At 44.3% G+C, this 15,181-nt stretch overlaps 2 protein-coding genes across 2 annotated transcripts; one reads left to right on the top strand and one right to left on the bottom strand.

Moving 5' to 3' along the window:
• Positions 1 to 392: 392 nt before the first annotated feature.
• On the bottom strand, positions 393 to 5,583 carry LOC116359603 (heat shock factor-binding protein 1-like). The gene is made up of 4 exons (XM_031812513.1): positions 5,423 to 5,583; positions 4,834 to 4,900; positions 4,138 to 4,262; positions 393 to 1,077 (listed from the first exon to the last, which is right to left on the bottom strand). The coding sequence occupies exons 1-3, from the start codon at positions 5,468 to 5,470 to the stop codon at positions 4,141 to 4,143; spliced, it is 237 nt and encodes a 78-aa protein (XP_031668373.1). The 5' UTR covers positions 5,471 to 5,583; the 3' UTR covers positions 393 to 1,077; positions 4,138 to 4,140.
• A 2,051-nt stretch (positions 5,584 to 7,634) lies between these two features.
• On the top strand, positions 7,635 to 14,691 carry LOC116359641 (solute carrier family 66 member 2-like). Its single transcript, XM_031812751.1, has 3 exons — positions 7,635 to 7,811; positions 8,864 to 9,080; positions 14,417 to 14,691. The coding sequence occupies exons 1-3, from the start codon at positions 7,724 to 7,726 to the stop codon at positions 14,589 to 14,591; spliced, it is 480 nt and encodes a 159-aa protein (XP_031668611.1). The 5' UTR covers positions 7,635 to 7,723; the 3' UTR covers positions 14,592 to 14,691.
• Positions 14,692 to 15,181: the final 490 nt, after the last annotated feature.

Genomic DNA, 15,181 nt, shown 5'->3' with positions numbered 1-15,181 from the left:
GTGCCCAAACCTATGTAATTCCATGGTATTCGGAGTAATGACACAATTGTAACATGTACCAGTTTGCAATGTGTCATACACTGACTTTCCAATTGAAAATCTTAGAATAAATTGCAGTAGCATACAAGTTGGGCATTTCCATTTCACGCTTCCCTCTGTTGCATTTTTAAAACCCAACTCCTTTAGTATGGTGGATGTGGGTGTTCACTGCTTTTTAAACTGGGCATTATATCCTTCCCAAGGGGGCATTTATTCAGAGATATTGACAGCTTCTTTGAAAATAGGAAAATATACAGCGCCTTGCAAAAAATATATATATATATAATTTGTTCACAATTCATGTCCTCGAGGCACTGCCCTTTTCAACCTGTATGAGAGAAGAGGAACAAAAGTGTATGCAAGCCCTGGTTTATTGTGAAAAAGACTGAAAGTAAAGAAATCTTAACACACAACATGTTTTTAGAACATTCGAATAACAGTAAATGTTTTGTGTTGAAATATTGTTCAAAATGTTCAATTGGCTAGTTGACATAATCAGTTACTGGCCCAGCGAGTCACCTGAGTGAGCCCGAGTCACCTGAGTGAGCCCGAGTCACCTGAGTGAGCCCGAGTCACCCTGAGTGAGCCCGAGTCACCCGAGTGAGCCCGAGTCACCCGAGTGAGCCCGAGTCACCCGAGTGAGCCCGAGTCACCCGAGTGAGCCCGAGTCACCCGAGTGAGCCCGAGTCACCCGAGGGAGCCCGAGTCACCCGAGGGAGCCCGAGTCACCCGAGGGAGCCCGAGTCACCCGAGGGAGCCCGAGTCACCCTGAGGGAGCCCGAGTCACCTGAGTGAGCCCGAGTCACCTGAGTGAGCCATTATTCAGGATAGTGTCTCAAGTTAAGTTAAATATCAATTCAAAAAAATAAAAATAAAAAAAGTCAAGAGTGAACATTATTACAAGAGTTAATATAAAACATGTTACATACACAGTAAATTCAAATACTAATAATTAAAACACAAAAAACTTAAATATACAATACTCCTGAAAAATGGTCTGTTTCCCATTTAGTCTCCACCATCCTGTTACATGGAAACCTGAGGGTGGGAAAGAGAAGAGGCCATGTTAAATAAACCGAAGATCTTTCAAATCACACAACAAAAAAAAAGTAGTTACTAGAGCCTGACCGATACAGTGCCATCAGAAAATGTTCAACATTTGGTTGTGTTACAGCCTGAATTCAAAATGGATTACCGTACCCCTCCCCCTCTCCTCATCGACACACAATACCCCATGGTGACAAAGTGAAAACATGTTTAGAAGTTTTTGATCATTTATTTAACATGAAATACAGAAATCTAATTTACATACATATTAACAGCTGAGTCAATACTTTGTGGAAGCACGTTTGGAGGCAAATACAGCCTTGAGCCGTGCTGGGTGTGTCTGTATCAGCTTAGAGTCGTGTTGGGTGTGTCTGTATCAGCTTAGAGTCGTGTTGGGTGTGTCTGTATCAGCTTAGAGTCGTGTTGGGTGTGTCTGTATCAGCTTAGAGCCGTGCTGGGTGTGTCTATCAGCTTAGAGTCGTGCTGGGTGTGTCTGTATCAGCTTAGAGCCGTGCTGGGTGTGTCTATCAGCTTAGAGCCGTGCTGGGTGTGTCTGTATCAGCTTAGAGCCGTGCTGGGTGTGTCTGTATCAGCTTTGAGTCGTGCCTGTATCAGATTTGAGTCGTGCTGGGTGTGTCTGTATCAGCTTTGAGCCGTGCTGGGTGTGTCTGTATCAGCTTTGAGTCGTGCCTGTATCAGATTTGAGCCGTGCTGGGTGTGTCTGTATCAGCTTAGAGCCGTGCTGGGTGTGTCTGTATCAGCTTTGAGTCGTGCCTGTATCAGATTTGAGTCGTGCTGGGTGTGTCTGTATCAGCTTTGAGCCGTGCCTGTATCAGCTTTGAGTCGTGCCTGTATCAGATTTGAGTCGTGCTGGGTGTGTCTGTATCAGCTTTGAGTCGTGCCTGTATCAGCTTTGAGTCGTGCTGGGTGTATCTATATCAGCTTTGAGTCGTGCTGGGTGTGTCTGTATCAGCTTAGAGCCGTGCTGGGTGTGTCTGTATCAGCTTAGAGTCGTGTTGGGTGTGTCTATCAGCTTAGAGTCGTGTTGGGTGTGCCTGTATCAGCTTTGAGTCGTCTTGGGTATGTCTGTATCAGCTTTGAGTCGTCTTGGGTATGTCTGTATCAGCTTTGAGTCGTCTTGGGTATGTCTGTATCAGCTTTGAGTCGTCTTGGGTATGTCTGTATCAGCTTTGCACATCTGGATTTTGGGCATTTTCTCAAAATTTTCCTTGCAGATTTTCTCAAGCTTTCTTAAGTTAGATGGGGAGTGGCGGTGAACAGCAATCTTCAAGTTTTTCCACAGATTTTAAATGGGACTCAAGTCTACGCCACTCAAGGACTTTCACATTCTTGTTCTGAAGCCATTCAAGCGTTGCTTTGGCTTTATGCTTGGGGTCCTTGTCCCGTTGAAACGTAACTCTTTGCTCCCAGTCTAAAGGTTGTTTGCACTCTGAAACAGGTTCTTATCACAGATTTTCTTGTATTTGGCTCCATTCTTTGTTCCCTCTCTTCTTACCAGTCTCTGCTACTGAAAAGCATCCCCATAGCATGACGCTGCCACCACCATGCTTCACAATAGGGAATGTGTTTAGACAGGTGATGCGCTGTGCCTGTTTTATTGCAGACACTGATTTACATTCACGCCAAAGAGTTATATATTTTGTCTCATCAGACCACAGGATATTTTGCCTTATGCTCTCGGTCTTTTACATGCCTTTTTGCAAACACCAGGTCATGTACCTTTTTCCTCAGGAGTGGCTTCCATCTGACCACTCTCCCATATAAAGCCCAGATTGGTGAAGTGCTGTAAAGACTGTTGTCCTTCTGACAGGTTCTCCCATCTCAGCCAAGAACCTCTGTAGATCTGTTAAGAGTGGTCATTGGGTTCTTGCCCAATTGCTCAGTTAGGTCAGACAGCCAGCTCTAAGCAGTCTGGGTAGTTCCATATTTTTTCAATTTCCTATGATGGAGACCACTGGGCTCATGGAAACTTCTTCAACACTCTAAAACATTTTTTATACCCTTCCCCCAGATAGAATTGTGATTAAGCCTACAGTATATCTCAGAGCACTACAGACAGTTCCTTGGACTTCATGCTATAGTTTCTGCTCTGTCAACAGTGGGACTTTATGTACACACACAGCTGTGTTTCTTTCTCAATCATGTCCACATGTAGACTTCAAATCGAGTTGTAGTGACAAACCCAAGGATGATCAAAGGACATTGGATGCAATTTGTAGCGTCATAGCAAAGAGGTGTGAATACTTATGTAAATTAGATATATTTTTCCATATTTCATTTTTTCAATATATTTTCAACAAAAATAAACATGTTTTCACTTTGTTATTATAGGGTATTGTGTGTAGATAAATGGATTAGAAAAAAATACATTAAACCCATTTTAAATTCAGACTGGAACACAAAATGTGTAATAAGTCAAGGGGTACCAGTACTATCACCGATATTGTCCTTTTTAACCGCTAAATCAGTACGGGTGGATGTTCACTGATAGCCGATATTGTCCTTTTTAACCTCTAAATCAGTACGGGTGGATGTTCACTGATAACCGATATTGTCCTTTTTAACCGCTAAATCAGTACGGGTGGATATTCACTGATAGCCGATATTGAATAAATAGAATGAAACGAGGGAATCTCAATCTCATGCTGATCGGAACACCTGCAGCCATTTTGCATGACATTATTATCGTCACAAAGTATGAAATCAACATGTGAAGCCTAGTTATTGGACAATTGCTCTTTTGGATCGAAATGTCTGAGAATTTAGAGTAGAAAGATGACACGTTTTCACTTCCCACTCAAAAAAAAAAACTATATATCGGCATCGGGAACTTTTGACCCCCCCCCCCAAAAAAAAACATATGGATCTGGTTCTAGTAGTTACAATCTGAAAACATACACATTGTTGTTGACTAATATTGGACAGTTTAATTGGAAAACCCTTCGAACACACACACCACACACACAGAGAGAGATCTATAGGAGATGACAAAAACAAGCAAGAACGCTCAGTGGACTCCATGTTGATTACCTTTTAAGCAGAGCCCTGTTCCTCCTTGACCTTGTTCTCCGCCTCCATCTCCTCCACGCCAGCCTGGGTCATCAGGTCACCAATGTTCTTCTCCAGGTCATCGATGCGGCCACTCATCTCATCGAGTACTCTTGTCAAGGAAGTGGGAACAACATTCAGGTGCCATGCCTACTATACAAAACGTCCCAAACTCCCAAAAGTTCCATAGAACTCCCTAAAGTTCCATAGAACTCCCAAAAGTTCCATAGAACTCCCAAAAGTTCCATAGAACTCCCAAAAGTTCCATAGAACTCCCAAAAGTTCCATAGAACTATGTAGCACCAATCCCTTTGGCCCAATCTGTCTGCTTGTTACAGCGGTCCATCAGTAATACAACGCCGATATTAATGTTCTGTATTTGGAAATGTTAGCAAAAAGTTGTACATTTCACTGTTAGTCTACAACTGTTGTTTATTAAAAAGCATGTGACAAATACAAGTGATTGATTTACACAATTTGCTTCAAACCCGGCTGACAAAACCTCCAGGATTGAGTGCATTACATGTATCTGAATGATCAAGTCATTGATATCATTAGACTACACTATGAGCAATCCAATTCAATTGTAACATAAAACGGTGTCATTCTAAAAGTCTGTCTTTGATAGCATTGAAATTGTGAAAAAAAATAGCATTGAAATTGTAAAAGGCAGGATATTTCTTCCAATGATCTGGTCTGACATGGTCTGGAATTTATCCTGCATCTGCTGCAGCAATGTCTGGACCTGTAAGAGAGGAGGACAGAACATGTAATCACTGTTTGTTGCAATGTGTGGGTGGACAGGTTTATATCCTGTAGCATAGCAGAATCGTATTGCATGCATGCATACTATTGAACTTTGTGGGCGTTGAAGCTGCCTCTGATGCCTACACCGCTGATACCATGGAAACCATGGGGATTTGCAGTTTTGTCGTCAAAAAACAACAAAAGTCAAGCTTTACAAGCCGGGAACACAATTACATTTAGCCATCTATCACCCATCTATCAGTTACATTTCAATAATAATAGCTGTAGCTAGCTAGCTAAACAGGACTAAAACAAAAAGGTAATGTAGCTAAACAGAAATTGACTGCAACTATTTCATTGGGATAAAAAAAAAAGTTAATGTTGCTACAAAAACGATTGGGGGAGAAAAAAAACAGTAACTTTAGCCAGTTAGCCAGCCTGCTAGCTAACGCTAGCTAGTTCTCATGTTTTGAAATGGGATAGGATATGGCAAGGATTTGGGACTAATAATAAGACTCACCACCCCAGTCAGGTCCTGTACAGATTTCGGATCCTGGATCTCTGACATTACACTAAATTCGTGGCGCTGCTGTACTTATAAACCACTGGTTCGTCCGAGACGTCTTCTTCCTTCTCTGCAGTCGAAGCGAAACAACCTTGAATGATTGAGGGAATTATTTTACACTGGCCTGGGTTGAACCGGGCAATGGCCGTTTACCTCATCGGGCAAAAACGGAGAGTGAGGAGCGCCCTTCTCAAATGGAACAGTAATCTGCACCGCTTGGTCATGTTGTCAACAAGGCAGCATGGCATCGTCTAGAAACAAACAACATATATTTTCCAATAAAATACATTTTCTAATTAGTTTTAATTGGGATGGCAGATAAAGCGTTTTTCTTTAAATCAAAAGCAATCACATGGGAAAATACATACTCTAACTAATTACTACACGTGCTTGATTACCAAACTTTTGTCTTGAGCCGATTTCGAAATCTGACGGTCAGAGCATGGCACCTGGCTCATGCCCATAAAGCAGCCCGGTTCCAAATGCAATCAACTTTGAGCCGGTGTATAACACGGGCGCCAGAGCGAGATTAATCGAATCCCTTACTGACGAGCTACAGACCCCCCCCCCCCCCCCCCCCCCCCAACGAGTAAACAGTGAAGCATGCGCATGATAAATCTCGCGAGTTTACCAAAACGGGAAACGAGCAAAAGGTATTGGATTAGAAGCGTTTATAATATAATGTGAACAACATTAGTGAGTATTTGGAAGAAATAGAGAAGAACCTGGAACATGATGCATGGCGGACAAGCATTTAGTAGGAAATATATATTTCAAAGGAAATTGCATCCTTCTCGATTTGATTTATGAAACGCACATTTATTTAATCGCCATTCATTTTCTGCCGGTTGAATTCACTCAACTCTTGACTTTTTCTTCTCCTGGCTTTGATTTAACAAAAGCCTCCCCTGTCATATAGGTAGGTTGGCTACAGTCCGTTTTTATTTCTCACCTCGTGTTGATTTTGTAATTCATGCCAGAATACGGGCTCAGCAGAAGTTTCAGTTTTGAAATAGGTTACAGTTTACTGTCTGATTGATTTGCAGTTAAAAAAGTAAATAAAGAAAACTACAACAACATCTTACAGATTCTGTTTAGGGCCTCTACCTATATGCACTATTGAACTAACGGAACTAAAGTATGACGTTATGTTCGGTGCATTGGATCAGAGCCTACTGGTGGAAAGCTGTGCTGTGGTGTCCTATTCGTTGTGAGAGACATGGACAACAGACTGGGTCTGGGTGATGAAGAGGAGGGAGATGTGGGGACCCTGTGGCACTCTTTGGACTGGCTGACGTCCTGTGTGATGGTGGTTGGAGGGGCTCTGCCCTACGCCTCACAGTACCAGCAGATCCTTCGGACCAAGAACACAGACGGCTTCTCTACACGCGTCTGCCTGGTTCTGCTGGTCGCTAACATCCTCCGCATCCTCTTCTGGCGAGTGGGTTTGGGGGTAAGGTTTACCTGGAGGTAATGCAGTGTCAGGTTTTCCGCTAATGTGTGTGTATGTGTGTGTGTGCGTCTGTTTGTTTGTTTGTGTGTGTGTGTGTATGTATGTGTGTGCGTCTGCCTGTTTGTGTGTATGTGTGTGTGTGTGTGTGTGTCTGCCTGTTTGTGTGTGTGTGTGTGTGTGTGTGTGTGTGTGTGTGTGTGTGTGTGTGTGTGTATGTATGTGTGTGCCTCTGCCTGTTTGTGTGTGTGTATGTATGTGTGTGCGTCTGCCTGTTTGTGTGTGTGTGTATGTATGTGTGTGCGTCTGCCTGTGTGTGTGTATATGCATGTGTGTGTGTGTGTATATGCATGTGTGTGTGTGTGTGTGTATGCGTGTGTGTGTGTGTGTGTATGCGTGTGTGTGTGTGTATGCGTGTGTGTGTGTATATGCGTGTGTGTGTGTATATGCGTGTGTGTGTGTATATGCATGTGTGTGTATATGCATGTGTGTGTATATGTATGTGTGTGTGTATATGCATGTGTGTGTATATGTATGTATGTGTGTGCGTCTGCCTGTGTGTGTGTGTGTCTGTTTGTGTGTGTGTGTGTGTGTGTGTGTGTGCGTCTGCCTGTGTGTGTGTGTGTGTGTGTGTCTGCCTGTGTGTGTGTGTGTGTGTGTGTGTGTGTGTGTGTGTGTGTGTGTGTGTGTGTGTGCGCATCTGCCTGTGTGTGTGTGTGTGTGTGTGTGTGTATGTGTGTGTGTGTTTTCACACCTGCAGGTTTGGGAAGCAGTTTGAGGTGACTCTGCTCCTGCAGAGTGTGGTGATGATTCTCACCATGCTGGTGATGCTCAACCTCTGCTGCTCTGTGCAGAACACCAACCGTATCAGCACCAAACAGCACCACATCACAGGTAACAGCAACCATATAGCACCCGTAGAATAACTATCTAACAGCCATCTGACTTCGGCTCCAGGCGTTTGGTTACGTTGAAAGCTTGTAGCAAAGGCTAACTACATCCTTTTAAAAACCATAAGGCAGCCATCTATCCACCATTTAATAATAACCATCCAGCCACCTCTGCAGCTGTTCTATTGGTTTACCACTAGAGGGAGATATTGGGGAGGAAAGAGGAAACAAAAACCTTCCATTATTTACCTTCTGTCTGTATCTCTCTCTCTCTGTCTGTATCTCTCTCTCTCTGTCTGTATCTCTCTCTCTCTCTCTCTGTCTGTGTCTATGTCTCTCTGTCTGTGTCTCTGTCTCTCTGTCTGTGTCTCTGTCTGTATCTCTGTCTCTCTGTCTGTATCTCTGTCTCTCTGTCTGTATCTCTGTCTCTCTCTCTGTATCTCTGTCTCTCTCTCTGTATCTCTGTCTCTCTGTCTGTATCTCTCTCTCTCTGTCTGTGTCTATGTCTCTCTGTCTGTGTCTATGTCTCTCTGTCTGTGTCTATGTCTCTCTGTCTGTGTCTATGTCTCTCTGTCTGTGTCTCTGTCTCTCTGTCTGTGTCTCTGTCTCTCTGTCTGTATCTCTGTCTCTCTCTCTGTATCTCTGTCTCTCTGTCTGTGTCTATGTCTCTCTGTCTGTGTCTATGTCTCTCTGTCTGTGTCTATGTCTCTCTGTCTGTGTCTATGTCTCTCTGTCTGTGTCTATGTCTCTCTGTCTGTGTCTATGTCTCTCTGTCTGTGTCTATGTCTCTCTGTCTGTGTCTCTGTCTCTCTCTCTCTGTCTGTATCCCTGTCTCTCTGTTTGTGTCTATGTCGCTCTCTCTGTCTGTATCTCTGTGTCTGTGTCTCTCTGTGTCTCACTCTCTCTCTCTGTCTGTGTCTGTGTCTCTGTCTGTCTGTGTCTCTGTCTCTCTCTCTGTCTGTATCTCTGTGTCTCTGTCTGTCTGTGTCTCTGTCTGTGTTTCTCTGTGTCTCTGTCTCGCTCTCTCTCCATCCACCCCATCTCTCTCTCTATCAGATCTGGAACCCCGGTTCTTTTGGAGCTGGGATGGCTTTGAGGACTACCTCATCTTCCTGTTGGCCTTCACGCTGCCCTGTGCCTTCGCCACCCTTCTCCTCCTAGACTCCTCTCTGTTTGTGGAGTCCCTGGGCTTCCTGGCCGTGCTGACGGAGGCCATGCTGGGGCTACCACAGCTGCTCCAGAACCGACGCAACCACTCCACCACCGGCATGAGGTGAGGCTGAGGAAACAAACACATTTTCTTCAGGAAATTGACCCGCTCTACTCAGATAAAGGTTACCAGCTCTCACTCACCTGCTTCTCTCAGCATCCCCTACCAGTCATCACTCACCTGCTTCTCTCAGCATCCCCTACCAGCCCTCACTCACCTGCTTCTCTCAGCATCCCCTACCAGCTCTCAATCACCTGCTTCTCTCAGCATCCCTTACCAGCCCTCACTCACCTGCTTCTCTCAGCATCCCCTACCAGCTCTCACTCACCTGCTTCTCTCAGCATCCCCTACCAGCCCTCACTCACCTGCTTCTCTCAGCATCCCCTACCAGCCCTCACTCACCTGCTTCTCTCAGCATCCCCTACCAGCCCTCACTCACCTGCTTCTCTCAGCATCGCCTACCTGCCCTCACTCACCTGCTTCTCTCAGCATCCCCTACCAGCCCTCACTCACCTGCTTCTCTCAGCATCGCCTACCAGCCCTCACTCACCTGCTTCTCTCAGCATCCCCTACCAGCCGTCACTCACCTGCTTCTCTCAGCATCCCCTACCAGCTCTCAATCACCTGCTTCTTCATGCCCATCTATTCCTCTCTGTTTTATATGATAATGCAGCCGTGATGGCGAGCGGGGATGCAGTCCCTGATGAGTGTTTTGTTGTTGAACCAGTTATACATTGGAGCAGAGCGAGCCAACTTGATACATTGTATAATTTAATTTCCTGGTATAACCAAGAGCACGGGCCAGTCTGAGTAGGCTTTACAATTACACGTTTGCTAGCCTGTCACACAGTCTCTTGAGTGCCAGAGGAAAAATGGAGCACAGCTTCGCGACAGGCATGTCTTCAAGCATTACAGATAGGAAAACGCCTTGTCTCAAAAAACACAAGACATTTTACCAGAGCCACCTTTTTTCTGCACGATTTCGTGCGCATTTGATATAATTTCACAGAACCACGCCGCGGGCCGTTTTTAAACTAATCCCGGGTCGCTAATTATTGGTTTGATAACAAACATGTTACCTAGCTAGCTAACAACCTGGTAACTTTACACTAGGTTTAGTCACATCTGATTGGCCCAGGAAGAAAGGAAAAGGGTTTGCTACTCGTGAGATGTGATTCCAAGGTAGTATTCATATAGGCCTAATGGGAGACTAAACTATATAGGATTCATATAGGCCTAATGGGAGACTAAACTATATAGGATTCATATAGGCCTAATGGGAGACTATATAGGATTCACATAGGTCTAATGGGAGACTATATAGGATTCATGTAGGCCTAATGGCAGACTAAACTTTATAGGATTCATATAGGCCTAATGGCAGACTAAACTATATAGGATTCATATAGGCCTAATGGGAGACTAAACTATATAGGATTCATATAGGCCTAATGGGAGACTAAACTATATAGGATTCACATAGGCCTAATGGGAGACTAAACTATATAGGATTCATATAGGCCTAATAGGAGACTATACTATATAGGATTCATATACGCCTAATGGGAGACTATACTATATATTCTCTATTAGGATTCATATAGGCCTAATGGGAGACTAAACTATATAGGATTCATATAGGCCTAATGGGAGACTATACTATATAGGATTCATATAGGCCTAATGGGAGACTAAACTATAAAACAACTCTCTTTTTCTTGGGCTACTTAAATTCTGTTTGGTGCCTAAGGTTTAAAAAAAAGTTGGGAGCAGTGTGTTTGTGACAGAGAGAGTGGTGTGTGTGTGTATTTATGAAAACTAGGGGGGTGGGGTGTGTGTATTTATGAGAACGAGGGGGGTGGGGTGTGTGTATTTATGAGAACGAGGGGGGGTGGCGTGTGTGTATTTATGAGAACGAAGGGAGGGTGTGTGTGTGTATTTATGAGAACGAAGGGAGGGTGTGTGTGTGTATTTATGAGAACGAAGGGAGGGTGTGTGTGTATTTATGAGAACGAAGGGAGGGTGTGTGTATTTATGAGAACGAAGGGAGGGTGTGTGTATTTATGAGAACGAAGGGAGGGTGTGTGTGTATTTATGAGAACGAAGGGAGGGTGTGTGTATTTATGAGAACGAAGGGAGGGTGTGTGTATTTATGAGAACGAGGGGGGTGGCGTGTGTGTATTTATGAGAACGAAGGGAGGGTGTGTGTGTTTATGAGAACGAAGGGAGGGTGTGTGTGTATTTATGAGAACGAAGGGTGTGTGTGTATTTATGAGAACGAAGGGAGGGTGTGTGTATTTATGAGAACGAAGGGAGGGTTAACTGCCTGTTCAGGGGAACAGTGGGTTAACTGCCTGTTCAGGGGAACAGTGGGTTAACTGCCTGTTCAGGGGAACAGTGGGTTAACTGCCTGTTCAGGGGAACAGTGGGTTAACTGCCTGTTCAGGGGAACAGTGGGTTAACTGCCTGTTCAGGGGCAGAACTACAGATTTGTACCTTGTCAGGGGGTTTGAACTTGCAACCTTCCGGTTACTAGTCCGAAGCTCAAACCACTAGGCTACCCTGCCTCCCCATATCATTATGCATGTTTCCTTCCTGCCATATCTCCAGACCAATCACAGCTAGGCCTTTGGATATAAGCCAATCAGCCAATCAATGCAGCATTCTATTGTACAGTGAACAATGTGTTGTATTGACTAGAAGGGTCAAGTTAAATTCAATGTGTTGTATTGACTAGAAGGGTGAATATCAGTGACAGGTTTTTGTGTAATGCATAGGCAGAACATTTAGAAAATGAGAGAACAAGCTCTTCTAAATTTCATTTAAAAATAAATTATATTTCCTAGCAACAACCGATTTTTAAATGAATTTGCCCATGGAGTTTAGAGGATGCAATATATATTTATTTATTTGATTTCATTTTATTTCATCTTTATTTAACCAGGTAGGCTAGTTGAGAACACCTTTATTTAACCAGGTAGGCTAGTTGAGAACACCTTTATTTAACCAGGTAGGCTAGTTGAGAACAAGTTCTCATTTGCAACAGCGACCTGGCCAAGATAAAGCATAGCAGTGTGACACAGACAACAACACAGAGTTACACATGGAGTAAACAATAAACAAGCCAATAACACAATAAAACAAGTCAATGACACAGTAGAAAAAAAGAAAGTCTATATACAGTGTGTGCAAAAGGCATGATGAGGTAGGCATAGGCCACAGGAGTGAATAATTACAATTTAGCAATATAATACAATGATATAATATAGGTGACCCTTGGATGCACAACGGGGCCTGGGAGGCTCACAGGAATCCACAGTAGACCCACTCTATCTATGATCCAGTTTTCAATGCATTACTTATTTTATTCCCCCCAAAAATGTTTAGCGCTGTAATTTAAGTTTTTTTTAAACTGCAAAATTATCTTTACGCCATGGAAACATTTGTACTGTTACCGAAAATTAGCTTTAAAACTGCAAATGTTCTCTATGTCCCTTGGCAAAATGTGTACAAGTGTAGGAAATTAACATGAAAACTACAAAATTCTCTCTCCAATTTGAAAAGGGGAGGGGGTGCTTTAAAATGTCCTTTCCCAGAACCCAGACTTTAAAATGTCCTTTCCCAGGACCCAGACTTTAAAATGTCCTTTCCCAGGACCCAGACTTTAAAATGTCCTTTCCCAGAACCCAGACTTTAAAATGTCCTTTCCCAGAACCCAGACTTTAAAATGTCCTTTCCCAGAACCCAGACTTTAAAATGTCCTGTCCCAGAACCCAGACTTTAAAATGTCCTTTCCCAGGCCCCAGACTTTAACATGTCCTTTCCCAGGCCCCAGACTTTAACATGTCCTTTCCCAGGCCCCAGACTTTAACATGTCCTTTCCCAGGCCCCAGGCCCCAGACTTTAACATGTCCTGTCCCAGAACCCAGACTTTAACATGTCCTTTCCCAGGACCCAGACTTTAACATGTCCTTTCCCAGGACCCAGACTTTAACATGTCCTTTCCCAGGCCCCAGGCCCCAGACTTTAACATGTCCTTTCCCAGGCCCCAGGCCCCAGACTTTAACATGTCCTTTCCCAGGCCCCAGACTTTAACATGTCCTTTCCCAGGCCCCAGGCCCCAGACTTTAACATGTCCTTTCCCAGGCCCCAGACTTTAACATGTCCTTTCCCAGGCCCCAGACGTGGTTCGTCCGGCCATGAGCTGCTGCAGTAAAACTCCTGGTATGCTTGTAATTGCTGAATGTTTTTCTTTCTCATTGTGAGGTGAAGCTAATGAGTGTTTACTCTGACGAGAGCTATCCTCTGAAACACGTTCCAGCCGTACCCTGAGACACACTAACTGACCTACTAAATCAACTATGTTTGTCTCAAAATGGCACCGTATTCCCTACCTATAATGCAATGCACTTACACAGTGCACTATCTGGGGAATAAGTTGGCATTTGGGATGTGACCTAATAATACTCAGATGACACCCGGCTGTCTGCCAAAACCTGTTGGTTATGATAATGAAGAAGCACCATTAAGTCAACAACCATTGTAGAGTTGAGGTCACGATGATGTGAGACTCTCAGCCTTGCCATGCTTCTCTGTTTAAATTGGATATGATAGATAATCATTAAGATAAGCTACATATACAGATGCTAAGCTAATACCAGTTTGTGGCTTGGCACATTGTAGAGTTGAGGTCACGATGATGTTAGACTGTCAGCCTTGCCATGCTTCTCTGTTTAAATTGGATAAAATAGATAAGCTACATATACAGATGCTAAGTTAATATCAGTTTGTGGCTTGGCACAGGGAGAACGGTGCGACTGCAGACCGCCATTCATCTGCAGGAATTCCTGTTTATACTTTGTTGGGTAAAAATGTTATGCTTTGACTCCGGGAGGCAGGTCTACTCCAGTAGAGTAGGGGGCGGTAACCGTATGCCTGCCAGACCTAAAGAATACTCCGGTACACATTAGGGTGCCGGGATCGTGTACTAGCTAGTCCTAAAGAGGACTCTGCTACACCTTCTGGGTGTCATAGGGCTATAGGGCCAGTTTGGGCTGCCTCAGACACCAGTCAGCCTGGCCTACAGACCTTCTGGGTGTCGTAGGGCTATAGGGCCAGGTTGAGCTGCCTCAGACACCAGTCAGCCTGGCCTACAGACCTTCTGGGTGTCGTAGGGCTATAGGGCCAGGTTGAGCTGCCTCAGACACCAGTCAGCCTGGCCTACAGACCTTCTGGGTGTCATAGGGCTCATGTTGGACTGCCTCGGGCACCAATCGGACCTATTTGACACACCTGGAGGCAAACAGGTGCAGCACCATGTTTCCTCTTCTCAGTGACTCTGTCATTCAAAGGGATGGTCAATGATCCTGTTTTCTTATTGCCATGTTTTCTGTCTTCAGTGTGAACATGGTCCTACTGTGGATGGCCGGGGACAGCTTCAAGACGGCCTACTTTGCCCTGAAGGAGAGCCCCCTCCAGTTCCTGTTGTGTGGGCTGACTCAGGTACTGGTGGATCTGGCTATCCTCTATCAAGTGTGTCTCTACAGCCAAGACCCCTGGGACAAACTGGCTTAGCTATCTCTAACCCTAGCTATCTCTAACCCTAGCTATCTCTAACCCTAGCTATCTCTAACCCTAGCTATCTCTAACCCTAGCTATCTCTAACCCTAGCTAACTCTAACCCTAGCTAACTCTAACCCTAGCTAACTCTAACCCTAACTAACCCTAACTAACTCTGACCCTAACTAACTCTAACCCTAACTAACCCTAGCTTGGAGAGGAGTAGAAGGTGCTCAACTAAGGTGAGATGAGGTTCAACCTGGCCACATCTACATCATGTTTATGATGGTACACTGGAAACCAAAACAAACTGTTTCTGTCAGTTTGGTAGCATTTTGTTGCATTTCCTGTCTACTGACAGCAGCTACAGGGTCAACAACACATGTCAACACAGGAACAGCCACCCGTAGGAGTCAGACATAACAGTCGTATACTACAATACCAAGCACAGATATACTGAGTGGACAAAACATTAGGAACACCTGCTCTTTCCACGACATAGACTGACCAGGTGAATCCAGGTGAAAGCTATGATCCTGTGTCACTTGTTAAATCCACTTCAATCAGTGTAGATGAAGGGGAGGAGTCAGGTTAAAGGTCTTTTT

Source organism: Oncorhynchus kisutch, unplaced genomic scaffold (assembly GCF_002021735.2).
Source record: "Oncorhynchus kisutch isolate 150728-3 unplaced genomic scaffold, Okis_V2 Okis03b-Okis08b_hom, whole genome shotgun sequence".
Lineage (NCBI taxonomy): Eukaryota > Metazoa > Chordata > Actinopteri > Salmoniformes > Salmonidae > Oncorhynchus > Oncorhynchus kisutch.
The sequence above is the reverse complement of the archived record's forward strand: the minus strand, read 5'-3'. Positions and strand labels throughout refer to the sequence as shown.